This window comes from Cajanus cajan, chromosome 1 (assembly GCF_000230855.2).
Source record: "Cajanus cajan strain Asha chromosome 1, NIPB_CcT2T_4, whole genome shotgun sequence".
Classification (NCBI taxonomy): Eukaryota; Viridiplantae; Streptophyta; class Magnoliopsida; order Fabales; family Fabaceae; genus Cajanus; species Cajanus cajan.
In genome coordinates, this window is record NC_138517.1 from 38,941,144 (window position 1) to 38,959,384 (window position 18,241).

At 34.4% G+C, this 18,241-nt stretch overlaps 1 protein-coding gene across 1 annotated transcript; it reads right to left on the minus strand.

The window, feature by feature from the left end:
* Positions 1–2,990: 2,990 nt before the first annotated feature.
* LOC109805762 (S-adenosylmethionine synthase) lies at positions 2,991–5,231 on the minus strand. The gene is made up of 2 exons (XM_020367952.3): positions 5,074–5,231; positions 2,991–4,512 (listed from the first exon to the last, which is right to left on the minus strand). The coding sequence occupies exon 2, from the start codon at positions 4,499–4,501 to the stop codon at positions 3,314–3,316; it is 1,188 nt and encodes a 395-aa protein (XP_020223541.1). The 5' UTR covers positions 4,502–4,512; positions 5,074–5,231; the 3' UTR covers positions 2,991–3,313.
* Between the last annotated feature and the right edge of the window lie 13,010 nt (positions 5,232–18,241).

Below are 18,241 nucleotides of genomic sequence, written 5' to 3' on the forward strand. Positions count from 1 at the left end.
TATTAACCTACAATTTGGAATGATTTTGTCAAGTATGTTAAAAAATGTATATCTTATCAAAAACATGGTAATTTCAGACACTCGGCATCTTCAAGACTTCACAACATGGTATCTCCATGGCCTTTTGCCATGTGAGAGATAGATATCCTCAACCTTTTTCCTCCTAGGAAAGCTTAGCATAAATTCTTGTTGGTAGCAATTAATTACTTTACTAAGTAGCCAGAAGTTAAACCTTTAGCCAAGATTACAACACAAAATGTGCAAAAATTCCTATGGAAGAATATCGTTTATCATTTTGGAATCCTGCACACTTTAATTACTGATAATGGTTAGTAGTTCACTAATAAAGGATTAAATGATTTTCTATGAGGCCTATCAACTCGACATTGATTTTAATCTACAGAACATTTGTCGACCAATGAACAAGCTAAAGCTACCAAAAAAATCATCCTAAAGGAATTTCAAAGAACGAAGCATCTAATCTCTTATCGAAGGGTCACCCCAATTTCAAAGAGCGTAGACTAGTCGTTCACTAGTAGCTGAAGAGTGGTTGACCATCTATGAAGGCATTGCCGAGTAATATCCAACTATTACAAGTCTTTAAAAGGAGTAATAAAATACCTTCATTACTCTTCATTACATGGTAACTTATCTTGTCGATATAATATGCCTTTATCACCTCTCATTAGGTATGTCAAAATAAATATATACATATATACTATTAGACTGATCACTCTCTAAATTTAGTGTAGAAGTGTCTTTGTAGGTACAACCATCTTCCATCTCATATTCGTTTTGTGTTCTTATTTCCTAATAAGTATAGTTCCAATTTTGTAAAGAAAGGTAGGGAATGCCAAAAGTATAGTAATATACACTAAGCTCCACTTGAAGAACTTCATAATGTGCAATCATTTTGGTCATTAGCAATTTGGGAGATGGAAATCCTCAACCCTTTTCTACTAGCTAAGGGATAAGTGAAATTCTTGGTAGTTTTCATAAAGTACCTTATAAAGTGGATACAAGTTTCCTGGCGTTCTTTGAGCTTATCATTGAACATCTTAATCAACCACTCAAGAAACACCATACAAACTAATCTCTAGCTCCAACACCATAATCCCTATTAAATTTAAAGTCCAACTCACAAAAGAAATCATTTTGACTAGGTTGAAAACAAAGAATATATAAAAGGTCAACATAGACTTTATAGAAGTAGTTAGAGAGGAAGCTAGACATAATTCTTCTTATTTTCAAAGTTATTGAACAAAACAAAAGTGCATTTATATATAGGATTATCAACTATGTTTCAAGAAAATGTTATTTTTCTTGTGTCAACAATTCATTTTATAGTTGTTCTATTTGTTTCTTTAGTATTTTTTAAAAAATTATATTGATTGAATTGAATAAATTGATTGAGAGGAAACTTTAACTTATGATGAATTTGGATATATTATTAAGTATTAACACATAATAATATTTATCTTAATCTCTCACTACAAGAAATGTTACATATAGTAACATACAAAAAGTGTCACTATAAGTATAATATATGTAGGTATATGTCTATTTGACATATAGTTACACACAATTTTAGTGTTGATTTTGAATGAGATTTAACATATTTTGTGTGTCACTATAGCTTATACCCATACTTTTTAATAATATGCCAACATATATTGTAGTTATTGTGTAGGTAAAAGTAATTTTTAGTAACATATATAGTGTCGCTATAAGGTGTGTGTCACTATATGTCAATTTTCTTGTAGTGTCTAAGAGATGATATTTTACATATCAATTTATTATTTATTAACCGTTGACTAATACACTTGTTAAAACAGATTATAAATATAAGACAAGTTATAAATATAAGATATACGACACTTATAATTATTTATACTTTATTGTTATATTTATCTTTTTCTATCAAATTATTTATTCTAATTTATTATACAAGTATAATTTCTTTACGAATATTCATTTTTTTCATCTGCATTCACTCTTAGCAAACCATCTATCTCACCCTTTTTTTTAATGGATTAATACACCTGATTTTCTCAACCAATATTACATGTTCCCTTCATTTTCTCTCTCTAACATCTTTCTTAAATTATATATATTTTTTATATAATTCTCTTTTTGTCTCTGTATCATCTTTCTTATATGTATTCTTTTATATTTAATTCTCTTTTTCATACAATGTTGAAAATTTACTTAACATTATTCAAAAACTAATTCAGCTAACTCCAAGTGTGTAGTTCAGCGGTAGAGATTGATCTACGCTTAAGTAATGTCAGGAGTTCGAATCCTATCTTGTGTATAGGGTGCCTCCTGCTATTGGCCTTGGAAGGACGAAATAAAAAAACTAATTCAACTTCCGCCTTTTATTTTCTTGTATTTTTATCATTTAAGTTGATTGCCACACAAAACATGAAAGTTCTCTCTCATATATAGTAATACTTCAATGGAACGGATCTCGGATCTTCTAAGTTCTAACACATTTATAACTCCTTCCCCGACAATCGGTACTGTTCCCTACCAACTAATCAGTAATCACTGACTAAGAGGGACTTCGGTTAAACAATGCAAGCATAACTACAATGTGCTTTTCACTTTGAAGAATCTCCATGCCTTGCGGAAAACACAAAAATGCAATTACCACTTTCAGCTACATTTTCTTAGGACCATATAGCAAAACCAAACTAACCCTTTAACCAAACAAACTTTTCTCATCTTTTGCTTCTCAATTAACACTAGGCTTTCAAAAATAGCATCACTTTGACACCACGTTACCAAGGAGATTTGCCATTTGCCAGTTCATAATATCCCACCGACAACATTTGCTTGGCTGTTATTTGTTGTAAAAGCTACTGTATATTCCTATGTTATATTGTGAATCATATAGATTTTACATTATTAAATATATTGCACATGAGTGACCATTTTTTCCTGGTAAATCTAGAATAAACATGAATTCATTGGATGAACTACTGCAATTAACATATTAAACTGTATACTCCCTTTAACTTGAGAATATTATTACATATTTTGAGCACAAATCCTGAGAGAATATATTTCGGTTCACCATGTAAAATATATATGTTCCGAAGAACACATACAAGTACACAAAAAAGAAAAAATTCATAAAAAATACAAAAAAAGAAACCCAAAAACAGAATTGAGTAAAGGGGGGAAAGAAAGAAAGAAACATGGATAAAATTTTAGTAATGAAAATACTAAGAAGCCAGTAGACACTAGACAGTGTGCAGAAGATCCTTTGCCAAGAGTGTTGCAACTTGCAACAAATACTTTCCTTTACTTAGGAAGATACCTTGTCACCCTTGAGTGGCTTGACCACTTCCCATGTGAAGTCAGGGTCATCTCTTCCAAAGTGTCCATAAGCAGCAGTCTTCAAGAACCTGCCATTTCCACCTCTCTTGAGATCAAGGTTGATGGAGATCATACCAGGCCTGAAGTCAAAATTCTCCTTCACAATGCTGAGGATCTCCTTGTCAGGGATCTTCCCAGTGCCATAAGTGTCCACAAACACAGAAAGAGGCTCAGGCACACCAATGGCATAGGAAACTTGCACAATGGCCCTCCTAGCAAGTCCATTTGCCACAATGCTCTTTGCAGCCTGCCTCACAATGTAAGCACCACTCCTATCCACTTTTGTAGGGTCCTTTCCTGAGAAGGCACCACCACCATGTGCACCCCACCCTCCATAGGTGTCAATGATGATCTTGCGCCCAGTGAGGCCAGCATCACCATGAGGCCCTCCAATCACAAACCTCCCAGAAGGGTTAAGGTGGAAAATGGTTTTCTCATCAAGGTACTTCTCAGGAATCACGGGCTTGATCACATGCTCTTTGAGATCAGCAGCAATCTCATCGTTTGTCACAGTCTCATCATGCTGAGTTGAAATCAGCACAGTGTGGACACGGATTGGAACCATGGCACCCTTGTCATTGTAATACTCAACAGTGACTTGTGTCTTGCCATCAGGCCTCAACCAAGGGCATGTTCCGTTCTTCCGAACCTCAGTGAGACGTGCACCGAGCTTGGTGGCTAGCACGTGGCTCAAGGGCATGAGCTCAGGGGTTTCATCAGTGGCGTAGCCAAACATGTGACCCTGGTCACCAGCACCAATCTCCTCTGGCCTCTTTGTGAGGTGACCGTGGACACCTTGAGCGATATCAGGGCTTTGTTGCTCGATGTTGACTAGGACCTTGCAGTTGTCGGCGTCAAGACCAACGTCGTCAGACACAAATCCTATGTTCCTGCATGTGTCACGCACGATCTTTTCGTAGTCCACGTTGGCCTTGGTTGTGATTTCACCGAACACCATCACCATGTTGGTCTTGGTGCAGGTTTCGCAAGCAACCTTGCTGTCTGGGTCCTGCTCCAAGCACGCATCGAGCACAGCGTCAGAGATCTGGTCGCAGAGCTTGTCAGGGTGACCCTCGTTCACCGATTCGGATGTGAATAGGAAAGTCTCCTGAGCCATTTTTATTGCTCCTGTAGAGTAACATCAAACAAGAACACAGAATTAGGACCCAATTGCCAATTCACAAAGACAAATCAAAATCATGACCACAATTAAACATAACTTAACCCAAATTTCACTTCCAAACATGCCTCTAAAATAAGGTCAAACCAACAAACCCCAACTTCAAAGTTTGCTCATTTGCTAAATCTAGCACAAAACCCTTCGTGGGAAACCACCCCATCTTGCCAAATTAAAACCAAATCAAGAAAAAAAAATCAAAAACTGTCACATGCGACACATCAATTCCCCCAGATCTAAAACCCCAAAGCGAATTCCCACACAATTCGAGAAACCAGCAAGGCAAAAATGCAGATCAGGCTTCTGTTTCCGCGAGTCACATTCAGTTAAACCCGGTTCAACAAACGAAGACCGACCCAGTTGGGGAAAAAGCAAAAGAAACCGACCCAGAAGCACAAAATCCAAACTTGAACACTTGAGATCTGTAGCGAGTGAAAAACACGTGCACCACAGAACAAAACCAACCCAACGGAAAGACGAAGAGAGAAAGAAAAGGGCAATAATAACAGTACCTTGCAAAGAGGCACTAAGATAAGAAGCGTATGGTGTGAGAGAGAGAAGGGGTTAGCTTGAACAGACAGAACCCGCTTTGTGCTGTTGTTAAGTCTGCTCAAGCGGTGCGAGTCCAAACGTGAGACTTGGGTGTCCATTTATAGGCATAGGTTTGAAGGGGTGGTTGGAGAGCGTTGAAAGACGGAAATGCCCCTATGATGCAAGATCTGGGTTAGATTCATAACTCGTTTGTGCGTGGTGTCCACGTGGACGGCCGAGATTGGATCTGGGGGACGAATCTCAGCCGTGTGACACGGTGGCGTCGGTGGGTGGAGTGAGATGAATCATGTCGTGGCCACCACATCTGCATCACGAGTCACGACACAACGCGTTTCCTATGTGGGCCCCATTACCTACCCCCGAACACAGCACAACACAACACAACGGCAGCATTCGTTGTTGTTGGTGAATTTACGCTTTTGTTTTTTACTCGCTATGCCCCCCCACACTGTTACACGCGGGTATTGGACTATTGGGCTTGCTATTGGCCCGTTTCATACGGGCTCCTAAAATGGGCTGAATCCGTTTTTTATTTTTAAATGTTGCATTTATTATGTATTGATAAGGAAAGAGGCATTTGATGTCTCTTAATTTTTTTAAAAATTAAAGATAAAACTAAAAGATAATAAAATAGATGATTGTGAGTTGTTTTCCTCTTCACATTTGAGGGGTGTTTGTACTAGAGTTCTCGAAGTGCTCCCAAGAAAATGCAAAACCTATGTTGCTCTAATATTTATGGCAGGAGGTTGGAGAAAAACCTGCAAAGACACTTCGACATTCAAGTTAGAAGAAATTATATGTGAAGAATTAAGTTAGGTTAAAATGATACCTAATGTCCCTATATGTATGTTTGTCGCGTAATTTAAGAAGATGGTCTTACATAGTGATTATGGGGTGTCCCCATGATTGTGTATAGGATTTATTGTATGGAGATATTGTTTATCAAGTTCAAAATGAAAACTTAGCATATTTGGTTTTGATGATTACACACACAAGTATCTTAAAAGAAAAGAGTGCAAATTGTATGTTATTGTATGTTTAAGCTTTATTGTTTGTATGTTTTGTGCTTTGTAGGTAACTTAGTCTCATGTCTCTATCTAGATGATTTTTAATGATGAAAAGAAGTTTTAAAAATGATTTGAAAAGAGAATTGGTATGAAAAATCGAGATATTAAGTTTTTACTTAAAATAATTTATTATCTCAAGTAATAATCGGTTATTTACTTTATTTTTCAATAACTTGGGAAACTTTATTGTAATAATTGATTGTTCAACAAATAATCAGTTATTTCATAAACATGTCTATAAAATAATCGATTATCACTCAAAATAATCAATTAAAAATGTTCTTTGTTGATTTCCAAATTTACAAAGAACAAATAATCGATTAACTATGTAAATAATCAAATACTTCTGTTAGAAAAATTTATATATCATTTTCACATTTAGAACTCAAAGAACTTGATTCTTTGTGATATTACTTTCAAAAATACTCTTTGAGAAAAATATTTCTCTTTGCAAGAAGAGGTTTGATATCCTTTGTGGAAACCTCAAGAAAGGACTCAAGAATTAACTTGATCGTATATCATCTTCATGAAGTTATAGACTAAGTTACATTGGTTTGATTCACCTACTTTGATATATTATGTACATTAGGTGAATTCATTCTTTAATCTTTTGACTTGTTTTCTTAAGTAGGTCTCTTAGGAAAAGGAAATCTTGTAGTGGAGTGCTACAACTAAGTGTTTCTTTGGGTGTAAGAAGTGATTTCTTTAATGGTATAGAAGTGTATTGCATGTGATATTGTGATTGTAAAACTTTTAACATTAAAGATTAGTAAAAAATCTCAATTAGATTGATTGGGGACTGGATGTAGGTCAAAAGTGGATGTAACTGAACTAGTATAAATTGGCTATGCATTTTTCTTTATCCCTACACCTATCTTTACATTCTTTCAAATCTGATTATATGTTTGATGTTGCATGATATGAAACATGAACATTGTATATAGGACTAATTGAATTTGAATTTGCATGTAATCTCAATATCATATCCTATATACAACTATATATCAATATACTTCTTTGAAAAATATTAGAATTTTTTTTTTCAAAACCAAGAAGACTCAGAAAGAAATTTTAATAACCAATTAACTCTTCATCTTGGTTAAACCATATTTTCTAATAGATAATATTTCCTTGTTATTCTTTAACATGTTCCAATATTTTTGGGATTGGGGCATTAATATCGTCTTAGCTTATCGTATCATGGGTATGTTTGTTCAAGTTTGACCAGATGTAGCTGAGCTAGTCAAATCAACTCAACATGGCATGCCTAAGCCATGTAATACATATGCCCCCAATTTCGAGCTCTACAAGAGAGAAGGAACTTATGGAGTTGTCATGTGCTAAGTGTGTGGTGGACGATTATGTGATGGTTTCTTGTGCGAGTTGTGTGTTACATGGACAAATTTGGGCCTTTCATTAGGAGTGTTGTTTTGAATCGTGACATTTAAGTTTCAGAGAGAGGTTTGTAGTGGTTATTATTGAAGAAGTTAGAGGGATTTTCTTTTGTTGTTAGTTTCAGTTGGAGTTTTGTAGACTTTTGTGGTTGGTTTTCTTTCTAAGGCCAGTGGAGCAAGTATTGTGCTTCTTCTTCATTGCCCTTTTTTCATTCGCACATTTGATATGTGTTTATTGTGTGAGACTATGGGCAAGAGTCGTTTACTATTATCGGCTAGTGATATCAATTTTTTTCAGGAGGTAATGAGGTTGCCAAGAGGGTATTGAAGTCGTTGTTGGAGGTAATATGTTAAGAGTAGATGGCATAGGGGTGATTTGGCTGACATGGTGTAATGGGTGGTGGTGGTGGAACCTATATTGATTAGGGTTGAAGAAGTTGTAGAGTTGTAATCAAAGGGAGCGAGTGATGACAGAAAGGTAGGTCCTCTGGATGTCGAGGGTTACAAATGGGTTAAGAGTGAGGTTGATTGGTATGAGAGTCAACTTGACATGGAGGAGGGTTTAAGGTTTAAGATTGAAGAAGTTGTGGAGTCGTAGTCGAATGGAGCGGGTGATGACAAAGTGATAGGTCCTCTGGACGTTGAGGGTTACAAATGGGTTAAGAGTGAGGTTGATTGGTATGAGAGTCAACTTTACATGGAGGAGGGTTTAGGGTTTAAGGTTGAAGAAGTTGTGGACTATTAGTCGAAGGGAGTGGGTGACGACAAAGTGATAGGTCCTCTAGATGTTAAGGGTTACAAATGGATTAAGCGTGAGGTTGATTGGTATGAGAGTCAGCTTCAAATGGAAGAGGCTATGCTATCGTTGCTTGATAAATGTGAGTTGTTGATGTCGAGCAGCACACATTTGTTTATGGTGCAGTTGTGTACCGAGGATGACTCGGTGTACTTGGGTGAGGAGATGTGTCCTCAATCTTTCATGTATATGTATTGATGTGTGTTGTAAGACATCTAGGTATCACTTCTATTTAATGAGCTTGAATATGCTTTTTTGAGAAATACGAACATTGCACCGTGTCAACTTCATCCGAATAGTTAGGCATTTTTTAGGGCATTCTAGGTGTTGTGTACATATGTTAGGATTGAGCCAACGCTGGAAATTTTATGTACTTCTACAAGTTGAAGGTGAGTTTGCCATTAGGGTTGATGTCATTGAATGGGTGGTAAAGAAGAACCTTGTTTAGCTTGTTTGCTCAATCATTTAAAGGTTTCAAGATTGATTTAGTTTGTATTGAAGCTATTATGGGTTATGAAAGGGATTATGGAACAGATGAGGTGTTTAAGTTTTCATTGTACTAGATAAAAAAAATCCCTATAGGTTTAGTGGGGAGAAGGGGATAGGAATCACTAAGACTAAGGTGAATGAGTGTTTGGAGTTGGTGAATTTACCCTGTTCGTTGGACATGAAGGCGGTCTTGGCATTGCTTGGTGCTAGTAATCTAGAGGTGGTTATGTGAGGTATGTGTGTATGTTGTAATAAGTTTATGATATTATTGTGTTTTTGTTTGGCTCATTGATGTGTGATGTGTTTGTTGCAGATTTGATAAGGGAGAGTATGTAGAGGCATATGAAAGTTAGGTTCAAGGTTAACATTGAAAAGTGAGGGCTGATGATAGGGGCCAAGGGTGTGGATGAGGAGGTTATGGCTCTATTTGTTAGGAAACAGAAGGTGGCTAGGTCATCGAAGATGGTGGGTCATTTTGTGTCGTGTTTAGCAAGGAAGGTTGAGTTGAGAGATAGGGGTGGAGTGGTGTTGGCATAGGCAAGCTCGCCAATGTCCTAAAAATTAAAGGTGGGGAGTTCTAGTGGAGGGCAGATTGTTGAGGATACGATAGTAAGGATAAAGGTGAATAAGTCATATAATGGTGCCCAAGGGGATGTTGGAAAGGAGGATGTTAAAGTAAATATGGTTGGTGGAAGATCAGAGCTAGAATTAGTAGTGTTGGATGATGGGGTGGTGTGAGTGATAGAGACAAAGGGAAAATGGTCAAGTTTCCCTAAGGGCCGTTGATTTAGAAGGCCTTTTGTGGGCATAGAGTGAGTGGCTCTAGAGAGGTAGAAAATGAGCAGTTGATTGGAAAGGACTCAAATGGGTCATTCGTGTTTAATTCACAATCGTTCACAAAAGCATAGAGGTTAGACCATGTGTCCACTAGGGTAGTTGCTAATTCTTTTTAGAGTGTAGGTAGGTCGAGTGGTGAGTTTGTCCTAGTAGGTAGGCTTAATGAGTTTGACCAGCACATGCTAGAGAGTGTAGGGTCGGTTGATGGGTTGGATGCAATGGAAGTGATGTTGGAGAGGTCAATAACGGTGGTGGATTACTGGAAATTCAAGTGGGCGAGTAATGTGGGGCAAGTAGAAATGTATGAAGCATGTCTTGTCAAGCCAAAGCCCATGTATTTCGAGCATACATGGCCCGTCAATAGGTTATAGTCACCTTTGCAACGACATTGCATGCATGCAAGCTGATGAAGAACCGCAACTATGAGGTTTGTGAGGACATAGGTTAGGATAGATCGCATGTGACGAGTGTGTTTGAAGGGCTAAAGTGATGTTTATAAGAAAAGGAACAAGAGTTGGAGAAGTTTGTTGTGAAGGAGGAAAAAATTAAGTCGTTCAAGGAGGAGTTGGAGGTGATTCATGGTGAGAAGGTTGCAATAATTACAAATCAGGTGCAGTTGGAGATTGAGATAAAGAGCTGGTTGAAAGAAAAATGAGTACAAACAAACGAGGTCACCAATTTGACTATAGAGTGGGATGGTTTATGTGCGAATCTAGGGAGAGTGGTGGACAAGGTGGATTGTTTGGTGGAAGAATGTGGAACATTGATAGTAAAGAAAAAGGAGTTGGAGAGAAGTTTGGGTGTTATTAAGAACGCCATGTGTGACGAGCACATGAAGGATTTTGAAAAAGATACTCAATAGGTAAAGCTTTTAGCTTTTGAATTTTCTATTGAGAAGTTGGATGTGTATGTGTATGATGGTACTTTGCTAAATAAGGCGGATATTCCAAAGGAGGAGGAGGAGGTTGTGTCATAGAATGTGGTTGAGGTATCTGTGGTAGAGTGTTATGTCTGTGTAGGCGATGCGAAAGTTGGATTGGCCCCGAGTGGAGAAGTGGAAGAATCTAGAGATGGAGAAGCTGTGAGCATAATGTAAAAGAATTTTTTTGTGATTATGATTGATACATTTGTTTGTATTACTTCTATGATTTAGACAAGTTGTTGAATGTGCTTTGAATTGCAAAAGTTGCATGTTCAATGTGTGTGGTATTTTCTTTGTAGTATAGTTTTGCATGAATTAGAATAATAATGTGAAAATTTTCTATAGTGAATATGAGTGTATATGACTCAAAATGTGTGAGTTTGATCGTTCTAAGATACAACATTAAAATAGTGAGGTCATGAGAGCTCGTGTGCTTAGAAGTCAGGTGTTTGAAATGGTAAGGATGATAAGCTCATCTGCTTGAAAATCGTGTATTTAAAATGGTAAGGACACGAAAGCTCATCTACTTAGAAATCACGTGTTTTAAATGGTAAGGACATGAGAGCTCATTTGGTTGGGAATTATGTGTTTAAAATGGTAAGGACACAAGAGCTCCTATGCTTGAAAATCTCATTTTTAAAATGGTAAGGACACGAGAGCTCATTCGCTAAAAAATCATGTGTTTAAAATGGTAAGGACACGAGAGCTTGTTCACTCTAATATCACATGTTTGAAATGGTAAAGGCAAGAACTCATCTACTTAGAAATCGCGCAAATAGAAATTTAAATAGAAAATTTAATGAGGGACTTTATTAATATGAAATAATTTTACATGCTTTGAGACGCCTTGTTAAAAAACCTTCCTAGGCCATAGTGCTTTATATAAATAAATGGAAAGGAACTAAGATAGGAAAAAGAGTACATAACTTGTTTGCATGTGTCGAGTTGTATCAAATATTTGGTGGTGTAGTGAGGTTAAGTATTATTAGGTTGTTTGGGTGTCCAGGGGGTGATCTTTAAGCTTTCAGCATAACATTTCCATGTTGTGTGTTCAGCATAAACTGTGGCTATCTTTCCTTCATTAGTTGGAAATTCCATTACTAGGTGAGGTGTGGAAACCATAATGCCTAAGGTTTTTAAGGATGTTTTTCAAGTATAACATATTAGGAGGTTGCGGCATCCACTAGTAAGAATTTCATAGTTAATGACAGTGTATCCTCCATTACCAAATTTGGTTAATAGCTCTATGTAGTCTTTTGTGTTGACTTGCTCACTCACAAATCCTAATAGGGGTTCATCATATGGTTTGATGGTGTTGTAGGGTAACTACATCTGGAGGAAAGTGTTTCAGTAAAGGATGTCGATTGAGTTATGTTGATCCACGAGGATTTTTTGTACTTCCTAGTTTGTTATTTGTATGAAGATGACCATGGGTTTGTCTTGATTTGGATCTATACCCCAGAAGTCGTTGATATAAGTAATGGAAGGTGTGACACCCTCTACCCCAACATACATATACAATCATTTTAAAAAAAATGTTTTAATTAAAATCTTTCATAAATAAAACCAAATTCTCAAATATCTTACGTAGAGGATTCACATTCATAAACTCATAAACAATATCTTCAACACAGAAATTACAAAGAAATAAAACTGAGTTTTCAAATAGTTTAATAGAAATAGCATCCTAAACTAAGCCTAGCTATGCCCCGATGTCACATATCCTATCAGAGCATCCCAACTGAAGCCTAAACCTCATCACCATTATCCTTATGCTGATGATCACCTGCAACACAATTTAAACACAGACAAATAATAACAAGGGAGTGAGAAACATCTCACTCAGGTTCAGGTATAGAAATAAAGGTTAGATAGCACACACACACACAACAAGCATATTACAAGTCATAAACACCAATCACATATAAATAATACACATATATAATCAGTATCACATGTATACTCATTTATCATGTAATGATATCATGGACTCGACTCATAAATGCATGTGGCGCCAATTAGGTGTCTCATCACATATCTCATCATTTCATCATTTGTGACCCAAGGTACACCTTGTTAGCTTGTTACATCACCGGTGACCCTAAGGTACACCTTGTTATCTTGTTACATCACCAGTGATCCTAAGGTACACCTTGTTAGCTTGTTACATCACCAGTGACCGTAAGGTACACCTTGTTAGCTTGTTACATCACCGGTGCCCCTAAGGTACACCTTGTTAGCTTGTCACATCACCAGTGCCCCTAAGGTACACCTTGTTAGCTCATAAATGCAAATGATGCATGTCATTCAAGACCCTATGCATTCTCATATCACATTATCATGTCTCATCCTCATATAATATCGTCATGTCTCATCCTCATGTCTCGTCATCATGTCACATCATCATATCACATCATCATAGCACATCATCATAGCATATTCACAATTTTCACAGTAGCATATTTCATTCACATCATGTCTCATCATCATGTGTTCATATTTCACATAGTCATTCTTATAATTATTCCTCTTAGGATTTTCGCACAAGAACCCATAGAGCACTCTAATTCATATCAAAACTTATCTAATTTCAAAATTGAATACATATTTACACTCTACATCACAATAGGAACGCAACAGAACATTCAGAAAGCAAAACAGAAAACGTTCATATTTTGTCTGTTTTCTCATAGGGTTTCCTGTACGAACCTATAGAGCATTCTAATTCATATCAAAACATCTTTATTTTCAAAGTTAATCACATACTCATACATCACATCCAACAAGGAACACAACAGAACAATCAGAAGGCAAAACAGAAATATTCATACTTTGCATGTTCCTAGAAGCATGCATCAGGCAAGAGATTGGGGGCCAATTCGACTACCCAACAATTATTCCCACACCCCGAGCGAGGTTTCTCATTCCCCCTTACCTGGATGAGTAGAAGACGAATGGTCTTGGTGTGATCTAAGATCGTTCTTGAGTACTCTTCCTTAGAGCTCTTTGTTTCTCCTCTTTTTTTTCCTAACCCTTCAAAATGCAAATGAGGCAGATAAGGTTAACGCTACCTGACTCCTTTCTTAAAATTAATCCATTGGGCTGGGTCAACCCAACCCATTTTCCTTCTCTTCTAACCCACTTCTCTTCTTCCTCAAAATAATTAAATAAAATAAAAGCATGTATATTATAAAATATTTTTCCTCTATAATAATAATATATTTCTGACCCAAAATATAATAATATAATTTGAATAAAAAAATATCATATAAAATCAACCTTCTCTTAAAACATATAAATATTTATTCAAAAAGGCTAATAAAAATACTTATTTAATACGTACAAAATAATTGTCCAAAACAATAATTATTTAAAACGTACAAAATAATATTCCTCTATAATTATTAAAATAATTATGACCAAATATCATATAATAATAATAATAATAATAATAATAATAATAACTTTTTTGAAAACTAGGGTGTTACAGAAGGTAGGGATCAAGGTGACTTACCATGTGAAGTAGTAACATTGTTGATGGTCTTGAGGTGCTTTTCGTATAGAGAGTTGGTGTGGTTATCGCTTGCATAATGTGTATGATACCTTGAACTCATGTGGTGTCGACCTTGATCCACTACAAGAAAAATCAGCATTATCTACGGAAGAAATCCGTAAATAATGTTGAAAATCCGTAGGTAACTGTTAATTACCTACGGAAAAAAATCATAGGTAATAAGCTCGTAGGTAACGTTACCTACGGAAATTTTCCGTAGGTAATGTTACCTACGGATTTTACCTACGGAAAATTCCGTAGGTAACGTTACCTACAAAATTTTCTGTAGGTAAAGTTACCTACGGAATTTTTCGCAGGTAACGTTACCTACGAAAAAATTTCGTAGGTAACATTATACGGAAAAATTCCGTAGGTAACGTTACCTACGAAATTTAATTTTTTTTTTTTAATTTTAATAAATTTATTAATGTAACAACCTTCATATTTAGCCTCTCAAGGATCTTATTTCATGACAGTTCACTTTTTAACGTGGTTTGTCCTTACTGCACATTTTCTGGGAAACTTCCCAGAAGGTCACCCATCCTTGTACTACTCCAGCTCAAGCACGCTTAACTGTGGAGTTCTGATGAAATGGGCTACAGAAAAGCTAATGCATGTTATCAGTATAAGTAGTACAAATTAATTCATTTAAGTCATTCTCATCTATACAATATCATACTTATACTATTTTTAGATCCTCTCATTTTGGTATGTCTAGACTGCTATAAAAATATAAAAATATATATAATAATTATATTATATTTAATTCTTATATATATATATATATATATATATACTTACTTGTATAATTAACAATCTACTTATTTATATTTAAAATTAATATTATGATACAATTTAAATTATTTATTATAAATTTAAAAGTTTAAATAATAATTTATATATTTTAAAATGATAAGGGCTATAATAACACCGGTGTAATTTTTCTAAGTATTACACCGCTCAATAACTTTATATTAAATATGAATTTTGTAAATCCAACCGTTAGATCGAAAGTTCATATCACTTTATATGTTTATATCAAATTTTGTTAAAATTGAACAACAACTTAAAGGTAATCAAAGTGTTATTTTAGTATATTTTGAAATGTATATATTACGTCAATTTTGTTTTACAAGAATGAAGTATCAAATAATCTTGAACTAATATAAAATTTTGTATATGCTAAGAGTACAAAACTTTCAATCTAACGGTTGAAGTTATAAAATTCACATTTAAAATATTATTTTTATAAACTAAATTTTAACATTATAATAAATAACCCTTATTATTACACTGGTGTTATTATAACCCTTCTCTTTTAAAATATTATTTTTATAAATTAAAATATTAAAAGAAAAATAATGTACGCATTTCGTTTCTACATTGTATTAAAAGAAAAAATATATATAATAAAAATTGTGAGAAAAAGAAAATCTTAAATAATACCTACGGAAAAAATTCCATAGGTAATATTCCGTAGATAACTAAACATTACCTACTGAAAAAATTCCGTAGGTAACTAAAAATTACCTATGGAAAAAATTCTGTAGGTAACTAAAAATTACCTACGGATAAAATTTCGTAGGTAACTAAAATTTAACATTTTAAATAAATTATTAATTAATTAAATTAATATATTTATTCATCTTGAATTTAAGATATAAAATTCAAAAAATATATTTATTCTTGTTTTATTTTCTAATTATCAACCATTAATAAAATACTAATTTAAAATCTTATCTAATTATATTATAATATTTTCATATCAAATTTAAAACCAAATATTAGTATGTTATTTTTTAGCATCATTAATTTATAAAAATAAAAAATTTAAAATAATAATTTTTATTAATATTTATTTTTTACCATAATCTATTTAATGTAAAAGCATACGCTACAAGTTATTTCAAAAAAACGTATATTACACTTAAAAATTGATCTATTTGAAGAAAAATAAATAAAAATAAAAATAAAAATAAAAATAATTATTATTATTATATTAAATTTATATAATATATTAAAATTATATATACTTTTGTTTATCTTTTTAAATATTAAACTTGTTGATTTATATAATAAAGTAAAATTTATAAGTTTATTGAAAGATAAATTCGTATTCTATTTACATACTTTATTACAATTTTTTAAAAATAAAATAAATTATTACTAATATTAAACTTTAAAATATTAAAAGAAAAATAATATACGCATTTCGTTTGTACATTGTATTAAAAGAAAAATATATATATAATAAAAATTGTGAGAAAAAGAAAATCTTAAATATTACCTACGGAAAAAATTCTGTAGGTAATATTCAGTAGTTAACTAAACATTACCTACGGAAAAAATTCCGTAGGTAACTAAAAATTACCTACGGAAAAAATTTCGTAGGAAACTAAAAATTACCTACGGAAAAAATTCCGTAGGTAACTAAAAATTACCTATGGAAAAAATTCCGTAGGTAATATTCCGTAGATAACTAATTTCGTAGGTAATATTCCGTAGATAACCAAACATTACCTACGGAAAAAATTCCGTAGGTAATATTCCGTAGATAACTAAAAATTACCTACGGAAAAAATTCCGTAGATAACTAAATATTACCTACGGAAAAAATTCCGTAGGAAATATTCCGTAGATAATAACAGTTTTTCTTGTAGTGATCTTGTTGCAAAGGGCCTAACAATCCTTGGTTGTATGACCAATAATTTTGTGATACATGTAATGTTTATTGCAATCAACGTCTGTGTGAGGTCAACTAGGCTCAAGAAGAGCAAGTATCTGAGTAATAAAGGCCTCTTTGAACATGTTTGTGCATGGGGTAGCTAAGGGGTTGTAGTTGGTGTATCTTGGTGGTCTAGTGGGTCGACCACTTTTGAACTTGCTATCATTGTAAGGATGTTGCCTATCTAACCTATAAGAGTTGTCATTAGCATTGGCCGACGATTGACTTTTGCACCAACTTTCCTTGTGTTCCTCCATTTGGATGAAACTGACAGCTTAATTTCTTAAGTCATTCATATCTTTAGGCATGTAGCGATAGAGATCATTTAAGAATAGCCTCAGTTTTAGTGCGGTTAGCATGGCTGTTAGGACAACCTGAGAGTGGAGGTCCTATATCTTATTAGTGACTAGGAAGAATCTTTCCATGAAGGTTTAAAGTGGTTCGTCGTCATCTTGTCTCATATTGAGTAATACCAATGTGGAAGTCTCATGTGGTCGGGTAGTGGCAAATCGAGCCTTGAAGAGCTGTATGAGGATAGTGTAACTTGGTACATTGAAAGTTGGTAAGCCGATGTACCATAGGAGCATGGGGCCTTCAAGAGTTGTTGAAAAGATTTTGCACATGACCGTATCCTCTTAGGTGTAAAGGTGCATCCAAGTTTTGTATGTTGCTAGCTGTTCTTCTAGGTAAGTTAGGTCGTCGTACATTTTCATGATAAGGTGCCTCCACCCTCAAGGTAGTGGTGTGTCAACTATGGTGTTAGCGAAGGGGTGACCTAGATGGCAATATAGGGAACCTTAGGTCAGAATCTAGAAACACAAATCATTGGACATGAATTTTACAATGCGAATTAGTAAGGGATTTTTAACAAATAGTTTAAATGCACTGATAAAATGTATGAAAGTTACACAATAAAATTAAATTTCAATTGGAGAAATACCAATTCAAGAAGACAATGGTTGTAGTTTCAAAGAATAATCCAAATTTTACCATTTACAAATTAATTCATATGAAGAAATGAAGAATGCAATCACATTATATGAAATTTCACCAAAAATGCAAATGCAATCACAATTTGCAATTCTCTGTGAAATTCAATCCAAATTGAATCCAATATAATGTTTTAAGATGTCCAAATTCAAGAATAGAAAACAAAATTGAAATTCGAATAGAAGAGAAGTTATCACAATTATTGAATTTTTGAATCGGTAAAATGAATTTAGCCACACATCTTATCAAGATGCTAAATAAATTTGTGTAGAAAAGAACAGAGAATAAAATTCAAAGTAGACTAAGATAAATGAGAGAGAGAGAGAGAGAAAGAGAGAAAGAAAGAGAAAGATAA